Source organism: Anolis sagrei, chromosome 10 (assembly GCF_037176765.1).
Source record: "Anolis sagrei isolate rAnoSag1 chromosome 10, rAnoSag1.mat, whole genome shotgun sequence".
NCBI classification, from domain to species: Eukaryota; Metazoa; Chordata; class Lepidosauria; order Squamata; family Dactyloidae; genus Anolis; species Anolis sagrei.
Window position 1 is genome coordinate 14,477,458 of NC_090030.1, and position 18,199 is coordinate 14,495,656.

The following is an 18,199-nucleotide window of genomic DNA, read 5'->3' on the forward strand; positions in this document are numbered from 1 at the left end:
CTTCCTTCCTTCTTTCCCTTTTTTCCCTCCTTTCCTCCTGGGGGATGTTTAACTGGGAAAAGAGCATCCTATCCTTCCTTCTCTCTTTCCTTCCTCCTTCCTTCCTTCCCTCCCTTCCTTACTTTCATCTTTCTCCACTCCCCCCTTCCCTTCCATTCTTCCTTCCCTCTTTTCTCCCTCCTTCCCTCTTGTTCTCCTTCCTTCCTTCTTTTCTCGCCTTTTGTCCTCCCTCCCTTTCTTTCCTCCCTCCATTCCCTTCCACTCTTCCTACCATCCTCTTCCTCCCTTTCTTCATTCGTTCTCTTTTTCTTTCCTCCTTTCCTCATGGGGGATGTTTAACTGGGAGAAGAGCATCTTATCCTTCCTTCCTTCTCTCTTTCCTTCCTCTTTCCTTTCTTCCCTCCCTTCCTTACCTCTATCTTTCTCCCTCCTACCCTCCTTCCCTTCCATTCTTCCTTCCTCCCTCCTTCCCTCTTGTTCTCCTTCCTTCTTTTCTCCCCTTTTGTCCTTCCTTCTTCTCTCCCTTTCTTTCCTGCCTCCATTCCCTTCCACCCTTCCTTACATTCTTCTCTTCCTTCCCTTCCTTCCTTCCTCCTTCTCTTTTTCTTTCCTCCTTTCCTCCTGGGGGATATTTAGCTGGGAGAAGAGCATCCTGTCCTTCCTTCCTTCACACCATCCTATCCTTCCTTCCCTCTTTCCACCCTCCTTCCTTCTCTCTCTTTCTCCATCCTTCCAATTTATTTTCTTCCTTCTCTTTCCTCCCTCCCTTCCCTCCCTCCATTCTCTTCCACTCTTCCTTCCTTCCCTTCCACCCTTTTGTCCTTCATTCGTTCCCTCTTTCCTCCCTCCTTTCACCTCTTCCTTCCTTCCTTCCATCCATCCATCCATCCATCCATCCATCCATCTTTCCTTTTTTCTGTCTTTCCTCCCTCCCTCCCTTCCTTACCTCCCTTTTTCTCCCTCCCTCCTTCCTTTCCCTTCACCCTTTCATCCTTCTTTCCTTCCCTCTTTTTCTCCTTCCTTCCCTCCCTCCCTCCCTCCCTCTTGTCTTTACTTCCTCTCTTTCCTCCCTCTCTCCCCTCCATTCCCTTCCACCCTTCCTTCTATCCTTCTCTTCCTCCTTTTCTTTTTTTTTCTTTTGGGAACTGAACATTTCCCATTTTTCCTTCACCTCCTGCTTCTGAAAGAGAAGGAGGAGGGAAGGAAAGGGCAGGGAGAGGGCTTGGGTAGGACCTCACAACATCTGAGGATGCCTGCCATAGATGCAGGCGAAACGTCAGGAGAGAATGCTTCTGGAACATGGCCATAGAACCTGGAAAATTCACAACAACCCGATGATGATGATGATAATAATAATAATAATAATAATAATAATAATAATAATAGGGCCCTCCAGGTGTTTTGGACTTCAATTCCCACAATTCCTAACCGCCTTTCCTTTTCCAGTACAGGTGGTCCCAGTGGTCATTGGCACACTGGGTGTCGTGCCAAAAGATCTCAGCCGGCGTTTGTAAACAATAAACATTGACAAAATCATGATCTGTCAACTACAAAAGGCCACTTAACTTGGATATGTGCGCATTATTCGAAAATACATCACACAGTCCTAAACGCTTAGGAAATGTTCGACTTGTGATTTTGTGATACGAAATCCAGCATAGAGATCTCGTTTGCTGTGACATACTGTGTTTTTGTGTCCGTAAAATAATACTAATACTACTACTAATAATAATGATAATAATAATGATAATAATAATAATAATAATAATAGATTTTATTTGCATTGCTGTAGTAACACTTCATGAATGGTGGGCACAGAAATCTTACTCCGAACACCACTCAACAATTTATAAACTTAGGAATAATCCCACATCGCTTTTCAGTAATTGTCCTTTTCCTTTTGTTCAGCAACAATTCAAAAGCGTTTGAAGAAGGAGAAAAAAGCAAAGAGGAAATTGCAAGAAGCCCTTGAGTTTGAATCCAAGAGGAGAGAACAAGTGGAGCAGGCGCTTAAACAAGCCACGTCAGGCGACGGTCTCCGGATGCTGAATGGTAATTGTGTTGGTTGGACTTCACTCTTATATCCATTCAGTCATTTGCATGCAATCCTACAACTAATGTTTGTGTGGCTAAAGCAGGCATGGGCAAACTTGGGCCTTCCAGGTGTTTTGGACTTCAACTCCCACCATTCCTAACAGCCTCAGGCCCTTTCCTTTTCCCCCTCAGCCGCTTAAGCGGCTGAGGGGGAAAAGGAAGGGGCCTGAGGCTGTTAGGAATGGTGGGAGTTGAAGTCCAAAACACCTGGAAGGCCCAAGTTTGCCCATGCTTGGTCCAAAGCCTGCTCTTTGCATATATTTATCGGAGCAGAAAAACGAACTGTGATATTGATATCTTTGCAGATGCTGGTATTCCAGACATGGAAGTCGAACATAATGGAACCCAACATGACAGTGCGGCAATGCAAGGTAAAAGGCGTGATGTAACACATGTAGATGCTTTCCCTCTCTCATAATACTTCTAGTCAGCTGGACCTAAACAGTGAAATAGAATGCTAGGGGAATAAGGACTAAAGTAAGTCTTCATAAAGTGTATGAAGATATTGTGTTGACTACCAAGAGATAAGTTGAATTCATGGAAGAAAATAATCTTATGGATACTAGTCATTCTGACTATGTATTCCACACAGTACTTGGGGCTGTATATTTCTACTTACCTGCACTGGCTGTTGATTCTGCAATACTTTGGGCTGGCCCTGGAGGTGGTCACACACTATGTGCCATCCCATGTTGTTGTAACCTATAAAAGATGTTACAACAACATCTTTTAAAGAACTCCAATATGCTGATGATAACGTCGTCTGTGCTCATTCAGAAGAAGACCTACAAGCCACTCTAAACACCTTCGCAGAAGCATACGAGAAGCTCAACCTGTCATTCAACATTGAGAAAACCACTGCTGAATCTGCAATACTTTGGGCTGGCCCTGGAGGTGGTCACACACTCTGTGCCATCCCATGTTGTTGTAACCTATAAAAGATGTTACAACAACATCTGTTATAGAACTCCAATATGCTGATGATAACGCCGTCTGTGCGCATTCAGAAGAAGACCTACAAGCCACTCTAAACACCTTCACAGAAGCATACGAGAAGCTCAGCCTGTCACTGAACATCGAGAAAACCAAAGTGCTCTTCCAGCAGTTACCAGCCAATCCCTCTCCAGTACCAGAAATACAGCTTAATGGTGTAACATTAGAAAATGTTGACCATTTCCGCTACCTTGGCAGCCACCTCTCCACAAAAGTCAACATTGACACTGAAATACAACACCGCCTGAGCTCTGCGAGTGCAGCTTTTTTCCGAATGAAGCAGAGAGTGTTTGAGGGCCGGGACATCCGTAGGGAGACCAAGGTGTTTGTTTATAAAGGTATTGTCCTCCCAACCCTGCTGTATGCCTGCAAAACGTGGACTGTCTACAAGTGTCACATGCAATCCTGGAACGATTTCATCTGCCTCTGGAAAATCCTGCAAATCTCTTGGGAAGACAAGCAGATAAATGTCAGCGTGCTGGAAGGAGCAAAGATCACCAGCATTGAGTGATAGTCCTCTGCCATCAACTCTGCTGGACTGGCCACGTTGTCCAGATGCCCGACCATCTGGACAACGTAGTCTCCCAAAGTAGTTGCTCTACTCTCAACTCAAGAACAGAAAATGGGATGTTGGCAGGCAGGAAAAAAGATTGAAAGATGTGCTCAAATTCAACCTTAAAAACTCTGGCATAGACACTGAGAACTGGGAAGCCCTGGCCCTTGAGCGCTCCAGCTGGAGGTCAGCTGTGACCAGCAGTGCTGTAGAATTTGAAGAGGCACAAATGGAGGGCAAAAGAGAGAAATGTTCCAAGAAGAAGGCACATCAGGCCAAGTCTGACTGGGACCACCTTCCACCTGGAAATCAATGCCCTCATTGCGGGAGAAGATGCAGATTAAGAATAGGGTTCCACAGTCACCTACGGACCCACCGCCAAGACACTGATCTTGGAAGACTATCCTACTCAGACAACAAGGGATCGCCTAAGTAAGCCCATCCCATAGCAGTAGCAGGGCAGAGTCTACACAGTTTGGGCCCATTGAACCGTCACCTTACATTTGCAATTTCTGCTGCCCCTAATAGACCTCCACAGAGCTTCAGGAGACCTCCTGGCCTCCACCGGGTGCTTTTACTAATGTCAACACAGGACAGGAACTCAATCTGCCATTGTGATGGGGGCAACACAGGCCCAATCCTGCACTTAGGAGCTCAGGGAAAGGAGGATGTCAATGTTGCTTGGCAACTTGTCATGCTGTCACCACCCTGCATTCCCAAACTGTCCTTAACTGGAGTTAAAAAGGTCCATCTCAGTTTACTTTGCCTAAAGGACCAGAAGTCCCTACAGGTTGTGTGGACTTCTAGACACAACCTTTGGCCCCACGGTGGACAAGCCAATAGTTACTGGAGAGCATTCATTGGAAGATGCTGTAAAACCCACATGCGGCTTGTGGGCCCATACAGACATCTGGTTGGCCACTATGGGAACAGGATGTCTTATTAGATATGTCTCATTCAGGGTAGCACTTCCTTTAGAAGCTTTTATGTTTTGATCTGCTACTTTTCTAAGTTGGCAAGCTTGCCTACTGCCTGCCTGCTGGCAAGTAGACCAGCAGTCTAGCAAGCTGGGAAGTAGTCAAGCTAGCAGCTTCCTTGCTTGCTTGCCAACCTGCCTTCCTGCTTGCCGGCTACCAGGCAAGCACATTGGCAAGCTAGCAAGGAAGCATGTTGTCAGACAGGCAGAAAATTTTGTAATTTTTAAGTCTTCAGCATAATGTATGTTGGAAGCTGACTATGGAATCGCACTGGAGTCCCTAGAGAAGTGTTCTCTCTCGAAATCTCTAGGTCAGTGGTTCCCAGATGTTTTGGCCTTCTACTCCCAGAAATCCTAACAACTGGTAAACTGGCTCGGATTTCTGGGAGTTGTAGGCCAAAACACTAGGGACTTACAGATAGAGAACCACTAGTGTAAGTGGATACTCCAGCCACATACACAAAACCTTTCACTTTTATTATGTGTATAGATGTATAGATAGATATGGGTTCATATGTTGGTCGGGGAAGATATACAGTAAATGACAAGTGTACTGGTACGTTTGTACCAGGAGCTTCAACTTCATTTTCTTTCTATTGAGTGTTTGCGTATATTCCAAGGTTCCATGCATTTGCAACAAGGTGGCTTCCCTTGGTTTGCAATCATAGGGCTAGCCACCTGTCTATCATTGTTAAGTTTTGGTTCCTCCCCTTTCCCCAGGGCCATTGGAAGAGAGGGAGCCATTTTTACTTCAGTCTTATAGTGGAAAGCTAAGCTACAGGGCGTGGATTAGCTCCATCCGTAGAAAAGCTTCATTTCCTACAGCATCCGGGGCAGAAATTCCGGGGAAATTTCTGGGAGCTTACAGCCTCTCAGCTTTACAGCATCTGAGGGAAACAGTCCTAAAGTTTCAGAAGAAAACAGTTTTGCAGACCCAAAGAACTCCAGCTGGAGAATCTACATAGCCTTGACTGGTAGGCCTACTCGGGACCCAAGACACAGATTAGAACTGGTAGTAGAACCCACACCAGCAAAGCTTAGACAGTAGATTGCCTGGGAGGGGTTAAAAAAGGGTTTTCCTTGTTAAAGAAAGAAATAGTTCTCCAAGCAAGGTGCCTGTCCATTTTGGGGCAAGTTAAGAAGCATTTGTTTAATCTGTTGAAGATCCAAGAAGTGTTTGTTGTTTTATTGAAGACCTAAGCAATAATAAAGAACGTTGTTAAACATTTCAAGCCTTCTAAAGACTCTGTATGGGAAAATCCTTGAAGGCCTCTCACCCGTGGCACCCCACCTCCCCGCTGGGCACAAAGAGCACGTTGTGCAGGTACAGCTGTACCAGGAGCTACAATTTTGTTTGTTTTGCATTGAATGTTTGTTGCAGTCCTGAGTTTCAGGGACTCTGCAGATAGGTGGCTTCTTTTGGCTGCAATCATAGGGCAAGCCACCTGTCAATTACAGTTAGGTTCCCTGGTCCCGCCTCCTTTTTGGGTTTTTGGAGGGAATTGGAGCCTTTTTGGGTCAGTCCACACAGAGAAGCCTTTTGCACAGGACATAATACCAAGAGCTCCTGTAGAAAGCTTCGTCTTCTAGCGCTTGGCCGGGGAGATACAGCCCCACAGCTTGGCCGGGGTTATACAGCCCACAGCTTGGCCAAGGATCATACAGCCTTACAGCTCCTTTGCTGAGGGACTTCAGCCAGCCATCACCGAAACCTGAACTCTTTTTTCCCTGGAAGTCTACAAAGCTCTGCTTGGTAAAGGTCACTCGCGGAAGCCAGACCCAGTTGGTACCGGGTGTAGGGGCTCCACGCCAACAGAGGCAAAGAAAGACTGCCCAGATTAGAAGTTAAGGATTTCCCCATTAGTTAAAATACCAGTCATGAAGATAGTGCCTGTTCCCTGTGAACAAGACTGAAAGAGCCTATAGACTGTTAAGAAAGCCTTGAAATACCTGTTTGTTTTCATTAATAAAGAACATTGTTGAACGTTTAAGCAATCTAAAGACTTTGTTTCGGGGAGGTCCAAGGGCCTTTAATCTGAGGCAGCCCCAGCGTCCCGTTGGGCACACAGAATTTATGTCCTGTCTACAGTCTTATGCACAGGCCCAGCGTGCGACAGCACACACGTCCTGTTTAAAAAATCAATTATTACAGGCCTAGCGCGTGGCAGCACAACAAGTAATATATCTTCCAGTTCAGAAATTAGTTTGTGGACTTCTAATTGAGCCAGAATCTAGTTGGAGAGTAAACAATTAAAAAAGGTTAAGAACAGAAGTAAAGAAATTTTTAAGCCTATCCGTACCTCTCCCTCCTGTCCAATATTTTTCAGCTTGATACTCTAAACAGCTTTGCAAATGTCTTATCACACCGATTCATTCTCAAGTTTTGAACGCATTCCCATTTTGGTTGCCTTAACTCACTGATGCCCAGGTCTGCACATCAACCCCTTTCTACCCACCCATCTCCGTTTCCCATAAAATAAACATACTGGGTATCATTAAGTGCACCTTCAGATCAATGATTTTTTGCAAATGACATTCAAGCACCATGTGAGTGGGGCATTTTTTTGCTGATAAAAGCAAATTAAATTAGCACAACTACAAGTGGTGCTGATAAAACACTGGAAGTGAATAGCAGCACCATTAGCTAACAAAGTAATATTTTCTCTTTACTGCTTTCTGCCATTTAGTTATTATCCTATTGGAAATCTAATTATAATCCTTTTACTCCCCAGTCAAACTTCACAGTTTTTGCAAGCTTAGCACTGACATGTGATTTCATTACATTTGATTGCTTGCGCCCAGATTGACTTAACTTCACTCGGAGACCTAAAAGCCCTCTCCGTTTCTCAGATTCCCTGTTTGCACATTACGGCAACAGCTCCTTTAATTAATTAGCATGAACAGCAGTAACATGAACCGCCAAACAGAAAATAGCATCATTTTATGATCACAGGGAGACTTCTCCTTTTGCATGTTTATACCTTAGTTAACTTCTGTATATTATTAGATTTCGTTTGGAAAGAGACGCCCGGCACAAAAGAAGAAAGGAAGACTCCCACCGACTGAAATGTTTCTTCTTATCTTGTTTCTTTATTTGAGTTCTTAAAAGGAGTTAATATTCTTTAATAATGCAGATATTCTACTGTGAGAAATGTTGGAGAACACAATCGCAGCAGCCATTTTTATTATTTAGCTTAACGAGAATTGAAAGCAAAAAAGAATGTCCCTTATTTTGATATTTTTCCTCCCTGTGCTCACTCTCAACTGGCTTTGAATGTGGGCAATTTCAACAGAAAGGAAGAAACCATGAAAAGGAACAAAATCTGGCTATTAGAAAAACCCTCTAAAATAAAGAAAAACACTCAAAAATAGGGGAATTCCAGACAAGAAACAATCAGGGCCAGCTAATCACCTCCCAACAAAGGATTCCCCCAGGCAGTAAGAAGCCAGGCCTTAAAACCGCTGGTCCATTAAATGCTAATCAAGATGGCCAATTGAAATATTCATACTTACCTCGAACAGACAAGAGTTATTTATTCTACCCTGGATTTTCCACATCTATATAAACCCCACTTGCCTAGTTTCCAACAGACCTCACAACCTCTGAGGATGCCTGCCATAGATGCAGGCGAAATGTCAGAAGAGAATGCTTCTGGAACATACAGCCCAGAAAACTCACAACAACCCACTTAAATTGTATTGTCTTTAGTGCTTGGAACTTCGTGTCTCAATTTAGAGATAAAAACAGGATATGAATAAATATAGTACTGAAAATAATAATAATAATAATAATAATAATCCTGACCTCACAATCATGTTGAATCATTTTAAATCGTATTAAAAAACAAAGTATGGATAATCGATGTCGCAATCCCAGGTCACAGCAGGATTGTAGAGAAACAACTGGAAAAGCTGACATGATATGAGGATTTAAAGATCGAACTGCAAAGACTCTGGCACAAGCCAGTCAAGGTGGTCCCAGTGGTGATCGGCACACTGGGTGCAGTGCCTAAAGACCTTGGCCTGCACTTAAACACAATTGTCGTTGACAAAATTACCATCTGCCAGCTACAGAAGGCCACCTTACTGGGATCTGCACGCATTATTCACCGATAAATAATAATAATAATAATCATCATCATCATCATCATCATCATCAACAACAACAACAACAACTTTATTTCTACCCCGCTACCATCTCCCCAATGGGGACTCAGTGTGGCTTACATGTAAATGATAATAAAATAAAATACCAATAGACACAATCACGATAGAAATTACAATGGGTGGGCCACATATTCCAAATAAAAACAATTAACGGACTATGATGAGATAAAATAGGAGCAGGAAGTTTAAATAGAACTCATAAAACACACAGAGTTATGTGGCAAAACATCCTATTTGGAGGGCACGAACTCCATTAGCCAAAAACGTTGAGGGGGTATAAAAAAAATCATACTGAGCACCTACTCGCCAAACGCATAGCGGAAAAGCCAGGTTTTGAGGTCCTTTTTAAATGTTTCCAGTGAAGGGGCTTTCCTGATCTCCCCAGGTAAATAGTTCCATCTATCTATACATCACACAGTCCTAGACACTTGGGAAGTGTCTGACGTGTGATCCAATTCAACAGCCAGCAGAGTGTCTGCTGTGGACTCATCTTCTTGTGTTTCAAGTAATTCTGGACACAAGCAGAGCTGGATGATCTGGACAGAAAAACAAAAAAAAATTGATGACAATCCACTACTCATTACACCTGCATAGTGATGTCGACAGACTTTACCTGCCCAGAAAATCAGGAGGCAAAGAGAGGGATTCTGCAAGTGAAACAAATGGTAGAAGAAGAGAAACACACACTGGGAGATTATGTGAAAGGCAGTCAAGAATCAACATTGAGAGACTTCAGTAGGAGTAAACTGCTTCAAGTGCAAAAGACAAAGAGCAAATACCGTAAAAACGCAATCCAGAGCAGAAGAGAAAACGTATCTTCAAAAGAAGGCTCTCCATGGACAGTTCCTGGGGAAAATTGAGAACCAAATTGACAAAGAAAAAACATGGCTGTGGCTCACAAATGAGACTTTGAAAAAGGAGGCAAAAGAGGGCCTGATTCTGCAAGCCGAAGAACAAGCCATTTGAACCAATTCCATCAAAGCCAGAATTGAAAAGTCAACGGCAGATCCCAAATGTAGACTCTGCAAGGAAGCAAATGAAGAAGAGTTTCCTTCTCTCTGATTTCTGTATTAATGGATACACACACACACACACACACACAAGCCATCCCCTGCCACATGATGCTGTGGCCCAGTCTGGTGATCTGGAAAATAATGGGAAAGTGTTGGTTTCTAATATATGTAATTTATTTATGCTTGTGGGTAAACAATCTTTCTTGCTGTTTCTTTGTCAGTGTGGATGTGCCTGGTTTGCCTACTCTGGAACATGCAACAGATCATTGTCCTTCTTTAGGAGTCCCTTTCAAATCTGTGATACTATATATGTTATATACATGTGTGTGTGTGAATCATATATATCTATGGCTGGATGGCACTTTGTCGGGAGGGCTTTAAATATGGTTTTTTGCTCTGGTAAAGTGAGTTGGACTAGATGGTCTTAAGGCAGTATTTCTCAACCTGGAGGTTGGGACCCCTGGGAGGGGTTGTAGAGGGTGTCAGAAGGATTGCCAAAAACCACCAGAATTTTCTGTTTTTATGGGGATCCTGTGTGGGAAGTTAGGCCCAATTCTATTGTTGGTGGGGTTCAGAATGCTTGTTGATTGTAGATAAACTATAAATCCCAGCAACTACAATACCCAAATGTCAAGGTCTGCCCCCCCCCCCCCCCCAACTCCATCTGTGTTCTTATTTGGGCATATGGATTATTCATGCCAAGTTTGGTCTAGATCCTTCATTGTTTGAGTCCACAGTGCTCTCTGGATATAGGTGAACTACAACTCCAAAACTCAAGACCAACTCCCACCAAACCTTTCCAGTGTTTTCTGTTGGTCCTGGGGTTCTGTGTGGGAAGTTTGGCTCAATTCCATCGTTGATGGAGTTCAGAATGCTCTTTGATTGTAGGTCAACCATAAATCTCAGCAACTACAACTCCCAAATGAAAAAAATCAAATTTTCGAGTGATGGTCACTCCTTGTGTTATTAGGTGTCTTGTGTCCAAAACTGGTGTCAATTCATCCAGTGGTTTTTGAGTTATGCTAATCCCACAAACGAACATTACATACAGACAGATATATATATATACACACACACACACAATAAGGAATCTGTACAAGGACCAAGTAGCAACAGTCAGAACTGACCACGGAACAACAGACTGGTTCAAGATTGGGAAAGGCGTACGGCAAGGCTGCATACTCTCACCCAACCTTTTTAACTTGTATGCAGAACACATCATGCGATGTGCGGGGCTTGATGAATGCAAAGCTGGGGTGAAAATTGCTGGAAGAAACATTAACAACCTCAGATATGCAGATGACACCACTCTGATGGCCGAAAGCGAGGAGGAGCTGAGGAGCCTTCTAATCAAGGTGAAAGAAGAAAGCGCAAAAGCCGGGTTGCAGCTGAACGTCAAAAAAACCAAGATTATGGCAACAAGAATGATTGACAACTGGAAAATAGAGGGAGAAAATGTGGAGGCCGTGACAGACTTTGTATTTCTAGGCGCAAAGATTACTGCAGATGCAGACTGTGGCCAGGAAATCAGAAGACGCTTACTTCTTGGGAGGAGAGCAATGTCCAGTCTCGATAAAATAGTAAAGAGTAGAGACATCAGACTGGCAACAAAGATCCGCCTAGTCCAAGCCATGGTATTCCCTGTAGTAACCTACGGATGTGAGAGCTGGACCTTAGGGAAGGCTGAGCGAAGGAAGATCGATGCTTTTGAGCTGTGGTGCTGGAGGAAAGTGCTGAGAGTGCCTTGGACTGCAAGAAGATCCAACCAGTCCATCCTCCAGGAAATAAAGCCCGGCTGCTCACTGGAAGGAAGGATACTAGAGACAAAGTTGAAGTACTTTGGCCACATCATGAGGAGACAGCAAAGCCTAGAGAAGACAATTATGCTGGGGAAGGTGGAAGGCAAAAGGAAGAGGGGCCGACCAAGGGCAAGATGGATGGATGGCATCCTTGAAGTGACTGGACTGACCTTGAAGGAGCTGGGGGTGGTGACGGCCGACAGGGAGCTCTGGCGTGGGCTGGTCCACGAGGTCACGAAGAGTCGGAGACGACTGAACGAATGAACAACAACACAATAAAAATAAATGAGGTGCCCATTGATGTTTTCATTTTCCCAAATGTGGAGAAATCCAAGGATGGCAGCTCCCACCTTCAAGATGACCATTCCTTCTTCCCTTCCACAAGGCCAAATATGGTAAAGAGGCGACATCTATGCTATGTAATAACTACTTTGTTAGGAAAGAAAATATCATCCAAAGGGGAAATTACCGTCATTAACATAGGATTTGGCTCACAGGCAAAAGTGGTGAGATCTTTATTCATGTTCCAGCGCGAACCGGGTCTGAAAACCCCTTTCTAAATGTCTTGCTTATTAAGGCAGTCATGCATTTCACGGTGGGTTGTAAAACAGCCTATCATGCACTGGGGGCTCATAAGCATATTTTAGTGTTCGGGAATATCATTTATACCCTTTTTATATTGTCAATATTATCCCTAGAGAATTAAATTATACTTCAAACTACTGTAAATCCACCGTTTGGCTCACCTTTGTCTAATTTCATTCTTTAATAGAATGAAGCTCACATAAATGAATATTTGATTATGGGATAAACCTAATAAAAGAATACGTTTATGGCCCAAAGATTTATTTTAAAATCTTGACTCTGTAATAGGGTAAAAAATGGCTATAAAATAGAAACATTGATAGGTACAGGACGTTCTGGGCCGAAGAAATATTTGACCTGAGCCGCTTTTCTTCCTTAACCAGATTGTGCAAAGCCTTCAGTTACATGAATACGTATAAATTTGGGAAGGGAAGGAAGTGGTCGCTTGGTACCAGAAGGAATTTTCCCATGGGCGTCGTACAATCTCTGTTTGCTTGCCCATGCTGGATGAGCTTGAAGGGAATTATAGTTCACAACATCTGGAGGCCACCAAGTTGCCTGTCCCATATGAAATGACTACAGGAAGTGATATGAATGTGTGAATGAACCCATCACAAACCAAACTTTGTCTCCTTGTCATTGGCATCCCTTTACATATCTATCTATCTATCTCTATCTATCTATCTATCTATCTATCTATCTATCATCTGTCTATCTATCTATCTAAATCAAAGTATGTACATTTATACTTTCTCATACAAATCTCATACTATGTATGCATGTTGTTTGTTTTGTATGACAAAGTATGCATGTATGTATGTTGGTTGGTTTGTATGAGAAAAGATGTATATATGTATGTTGGTTGATTGGTTTATATGAATACTGTATGTATGTAGGTTGGTTGATTTGTATGAGAATGTATATATGCATGTATCTAGGTTGGTTAGTTGGCTTATATGAGTATGTATGTTGATTTATTGATTGATTGGTTGATTGGTTGGTTGGTTTGTATGGCAAAGTATATATGTATGTTGGTTGGCTTATATGACTATGTATGTAGATTGGTTGGTCGGTTTGTTGGTTTGTATGGCAAAGTATATATGTATGTTGGTTGGTTGGCTTATATGACTGTATGTAGATTGGTTGGTTGGTTGGTTTGTATGGCAAAGTATATATGTATGTTGGTTGGTTGGCTTATATGACTATGTATGTAGATTGGTTGGTTGGTTGGTTTGTATGGCAAAGTATATATGTATGTTGGTTGGCTGGTTTATATGACTATGTATGTAGATTGGTTGGTTGGTTTATATGAGAAAGTATATATGTTGGATGATTTGTATGGCAAAGTATAAACGCATGTATGATGGTTGGTTGGCTGGGTGGGTGGCTTATATGACTATGTATGTTGGTTGATTGATTTGTATGAGAAAGTATATGTGTAGATATGTTGGTTGGTTGGTTGGTTGGTGTGGCAAATATTTATGTATGTAGTTGGGTTGTTGGTTGGCTGATATGCATGAGAAAGTATAGATGTATGTATGCTGGTTGGTTTGTATAACAAAGCATATGAGTATGTATGATGTTGGTTGTTTGGTTTGCATGATAGATCTTGATCAGACTTGACACTCAGAATCTTCATTATCCAGATTAAAATAATTGAGGGGTTTGAACTAAAAGAACCACTCCTTTTGACCCCCGAGCAGAGGGAAAAAGCAGGGAAAAAGCAGATTGCCCATTGCTAGGTGAAGTGACCCTTTGTCATGTGATTGGGAAAGAAAGGTCTGTTTGTATAGATTTGCAGTGAACAAGCAAGTGTGGGGTCTCTGTTTCTCTTCTATATGTTTGCATTGCATTCATATTACAGGTTGAGCTGTGCACATGGGATGAAGGGGCTTCCTGAGCCCTTGGCCAGTCCTCGGTCATTCATTTTTGCCCCTGATATTTATTCCTATTCCTGTCCAATCTCCATGTTTAGATCACTGCAGTTTGAAGAGGAGCGTCAAGCCTGCTTTCAAACGTGAAATTGCTAATTAGCTGTTTCCTGTTTGTAATGGAGGGAACATGCCGGATGCGGATTAGCATTCAGCTCCTGCGCCGGGGCTGTTTATAGTTCCAGATGTTTTTGTTTTATCTAGGAGTTGACTTTGACAGCTCCCGTTAAATGATAAATCACTCATATTATAGCTGCGGCGCGTTTCAAAATTGAAATGTAGCAAAACTTGGCGATTGCCTGGCAGACCGGTGTCGGTTTAGCCGGTCAATCCAGGGTCTTCCCTTGTGAAGATGGGGTATCGGAATACGTAGAGCGGCAACAGAAGAGATGTCCGAAGGAGACACAAGCCGGTTGTGTTGATTGTTTTCTGTTTTTGTTTTTTGCCGCTTCTAAAAATCAAGGGTTTGGCAGTGCAGCTGTTTGGACTTCTAAATGTATTCCAATAGGAAAACAGATTTGCATTTCTTTCTGTTCTCCCTAATACTGTGGGGTTTTCCTCCCCTTTGGGCTTAAAACAGCATCTTGTTTGATTTGAAGGAAAACATTGCTAGAGAACTCTTAGTTTTTCAGTTAAAGAGGAAAGAAAAGCAACAAAAATGGATTCCCCACCCATTCCCGGTTTATTATCCATGTGAATGGCAATGCAGTAAAGCATGCTCCTTTGCAGATGGATTGGACATGTGAGGAATATGGATGACTTTGTTTAGAAATACATTATTGGGTTGCAGAAGCTGGACACGCCATCCTTCAGCATCCCACATACCCGTGGCACAAAACTCTTTCGCTTGGGACACGTGCCTGGCTTTTAAGGTGGATTTTCAGGGAATCAGTTGCAGGATCTTGGCCAATATAATTGATACTAGGTTGTTGTAGGTTTGTCGGGCTACATGGTCATGTTCTAGAAGCATTCTCTCCTGACGTTTCATCTGCATCTATGGCAAGCATCCTCTTTCTGTGCAAATCCACTTTGATCTTCAAAGCTAACCAGAGTCACCCATTGTTAATACTTAGATTGTATTTATTTATCGTGTCAGAAGCAAATTGAGAATACAGTTATGATGTATAGAAAAACCAGAAACAAAGTCAAACACTTGGCATTATACTAAATTTCCTTTGACCAGAAGCTCACCACTTTGAGTGTCTATGGTGTCGTTGTGCATGTGGCAGAGCTCAGGCTGCATTGTAGTAGGTGGTCTGTGGTTTGCTCTTCTCCACACTTGCATGCCGTGGACTCCACTTTTGTAGCCCCATTTCTGAAGATTGGCTCTGCATCTCGTGGTAGCAAAATGCAGACTGTTCTGCACCTTCCAAGTCTCGCAGTCTTCTGTGTGCCCAGGAAAGAGTTTCTTATCCAGTCTCAGCCACTGATTGAGGTTCTGGGTTTTATCCTGCCACTTTTGGACTCTCATTTCCTGAGTTGTTCCTGCGAGTATCTCTGTAGGTCTTAGGAAGCTGTTTCTTGATTTAAGTTGTTCGCGTGCTGGCTGATATCCAAACAGAGGATGGGCCGGAGATGTCACTGCCTTGGTCCTTTCATTACAGGCTGCTACTTCCTGACAGATGTCAGGTGGTGCAATACCAGCTAAACAGTATAATTTCTCCAGCGGTGTTGGGTGTACACATCCAGTGATAATGTGGCATGTCTCATTAAGAGCCACCCCCACTGTTTCAACATGGTGAGATGAATTCCACACTGGCAACGAGAACGACTGGTCTCGCGAATCTCTCTTATAGAGCTGAGGCAACAGGGGTGTTGGGAGGGGAGAGGCTGACTACCCACAAAAGATGACTACTGCCACATCAGCTCTAGATTATTAAATATGGTTTCCTGTGGGAGAGCGGTTGGCAGACACTGGATGGCATATGTTCTATATCAGAAACTAGAGCTGATGTGGCCTATCCAATGCAGTTTTCTGAATCAGCACCCCAAATAACCAAACCGAATCTAAAGTTGACCAAAAACTGATTCGTAACCCTTTTAATACTAATGTTGGAGAGTGGTCCCTGGTCATAGTGGTCCCTGACCAAGTGGTCCTGGTCAAAGTGGTCCCTGGTTGAAGTGGCCCCTGGTCAAAGTGGTCCCTGGCCAAGTGGTCACTGGTCAAAGTGATCCCTCGTCAAAGTGGTCCCTGGCCAAGTGGTTGCTGGTCATAGTGGTCCCTGGCCAAGTGGTCCCTGGTCAAAGTGGTCCCTGGTCGAAGTAGCCCCTGGTCAAAGTGGTCCCTGGCCAAGTGGTCACTGGTCAAAGTGATCCCTCGTCAAAGTGGTCCCTGGCCAAGTGGTTGCTGGTCAAAGTGGTCCCTGGCCAAGTGGTCCCTGGTCAAAGTGGTCCCTGGCCAAGTGGTCGCTGGTCAAAGTGGTCCCTGGCCAAGTGGTCGCTGGTCAAAGTGGTCGCTGGTCAAAGTGTTCCCTGGCCAAAGTATTCCCTGGTCAAAGTGTTCCCTGGTCAAAAAAAGTGGTTAGTAACCACTCCGTTAGACCTATTCAGTCCATTGAATTGTATGTCAACACAACTAATGGCATTGTCAACACAATTAATGGCATACTCATAGGTTTTAGGCAAGTAGTTCCCAACCTTTGGGCCTCCAGGTGTTTTGGACTTCAGCTCCCACAGTTCCTAACAGCTGGTAAGCTGGCTGGGATTTCTGGGAGTTGAAGTCCAAAATGGCTGGAGAGCCAAAGGTTGAGAACCACTGTTTTAGCTCAAAGTCTGTTGCATTACCATGCTGTTTTTTCCTTTCTTTTCCAGAAAACAGAGCCTATATCAAACCGACCATTATGTTCTGAAGATATAAAGCGGGAGTGGGAGGAGATCATGATCACTTTTGGAAGACCCAACAACTCAAGGGAGGAAGCCCTGCTCATCTTGGATACCGTCCGTGCTGTGTGAAGAACGGGATTTAAAGCACGGAAATTGGGGCAGTGCCACACAGTTTACCATAGATACATTGGAAAAAGATGGAAAGCAACTTACCAACCCTGTTGTGGCGCATCATTTTAGGTCTTAGAGCAATGGCAGGAGAGCAAGAAAGAAAGAGAGAGTTTTAGTATTTCAAGCACATAGTTGAACGATTCCTCAAAAGAGATCTAACTCCCCCCACCCACCCCGAAAGCTGTAACATATGGCACAATGAATTTAATACGTTCTCGCTGGCTGTATGTCCTACAAGTCCAGTTTTATCACCGAAACAGTTCCAACACGGAGCTGTTTCAACTGTTTATAAATTTTAAGCTTTGTTTACTGAAGCTGAAACTCAATATATATTACGTTTTGAAGAGGAAAAAAAGTATGTACATTTTTTAATATGATGATAATGATGTAAAAAAATTGTCCTTCCTTAGACGACCGGTTGGAGAGTGTAAACTTAAAAGGACCCCCAATAAATAGCTCAAATAATAATGGATGCTTTTTTAAAAACCCTCTGAGTTCTGCTTGGCTTTTACTCTTTTCGAAATGAAGCAGGGGAAGGATGAATATATGGTAGGATGTTATTAGATATTGGAAACTTTAAAGTATAGTTTCTCTGTTGTACCATATTAAGTTAAAAGTACACCTTCTTTGTTAAAATGTTCTTGCTAAAAACTACAGTATTAAAAACATTTTTTTTGTTTGACTTTGGAAACTGTTTCTTTCTTCCCGAAACAAAAGGCAACTTGGGAAAGGTACATATATGCAGGACATACACAAAAGGTGCAGTTTTTTTATTGTATGCAGTTCTTGAGCCCTCGGTGGTGCAGTGGGCTGCTGAACTTGATGACTGAAAGGTCACTGGTTTGAATCCGAGGAGCAGGGTGAGCTCCCACTGTTAGCCTCAGCTTCTGCTGTTCGAAAACATTCAAGTGTGAGTAGATCAATAGGTACTGCTCTGGCAGGAAGGTAATAGCCACATGACCCTGGAGGTGTCTACGGACACAAGCACCAACCCCCAGAGTCAGAAACGACTGGACTTAATATCAGGGGAAAACTTTTATCTTTTTTATTTGGTTCTAGGAGCCCCCGGTGAGCTTGCTGACCAAAAGGTTGGC

At 43.2% G+C, this 18,199-nt stretch overlaps 1 protein-coding gene across 2 annotated transcripts in view; it reads left to right on the forward strand.

Moving 5' to 3' along the window:
* DACH2 (dachshund family transcription factor 2) overlaps positions 1–17,796 on the forward strand; it is a 390,299-nt gene extending 372,503 nt beyond the window's left edge. For both annotated transcript variants that reach the window (XM_060756272.2, XM_060756274.2), the window contains 3 exons: positions 1,909–2,052; positions 2,400–2,465; positions 16,923–17,796. In XM_060756272.2, coding sequence (XP_060612255.2) covers positions 1,909–2,052; positions 2,400–2,465; positions 16,923–16,960 — 248 coding nt within the window. In that variant the 3' untranslated portion in view covers positions 16,961–17,796. The remainder of the gene's footprint in view (positions 1–1,908; positions 2,053–2,399; positions 2,466–16,922) is intronic.
* Positions 17,797–18,199: the final 403 nt, after the last annotated feature.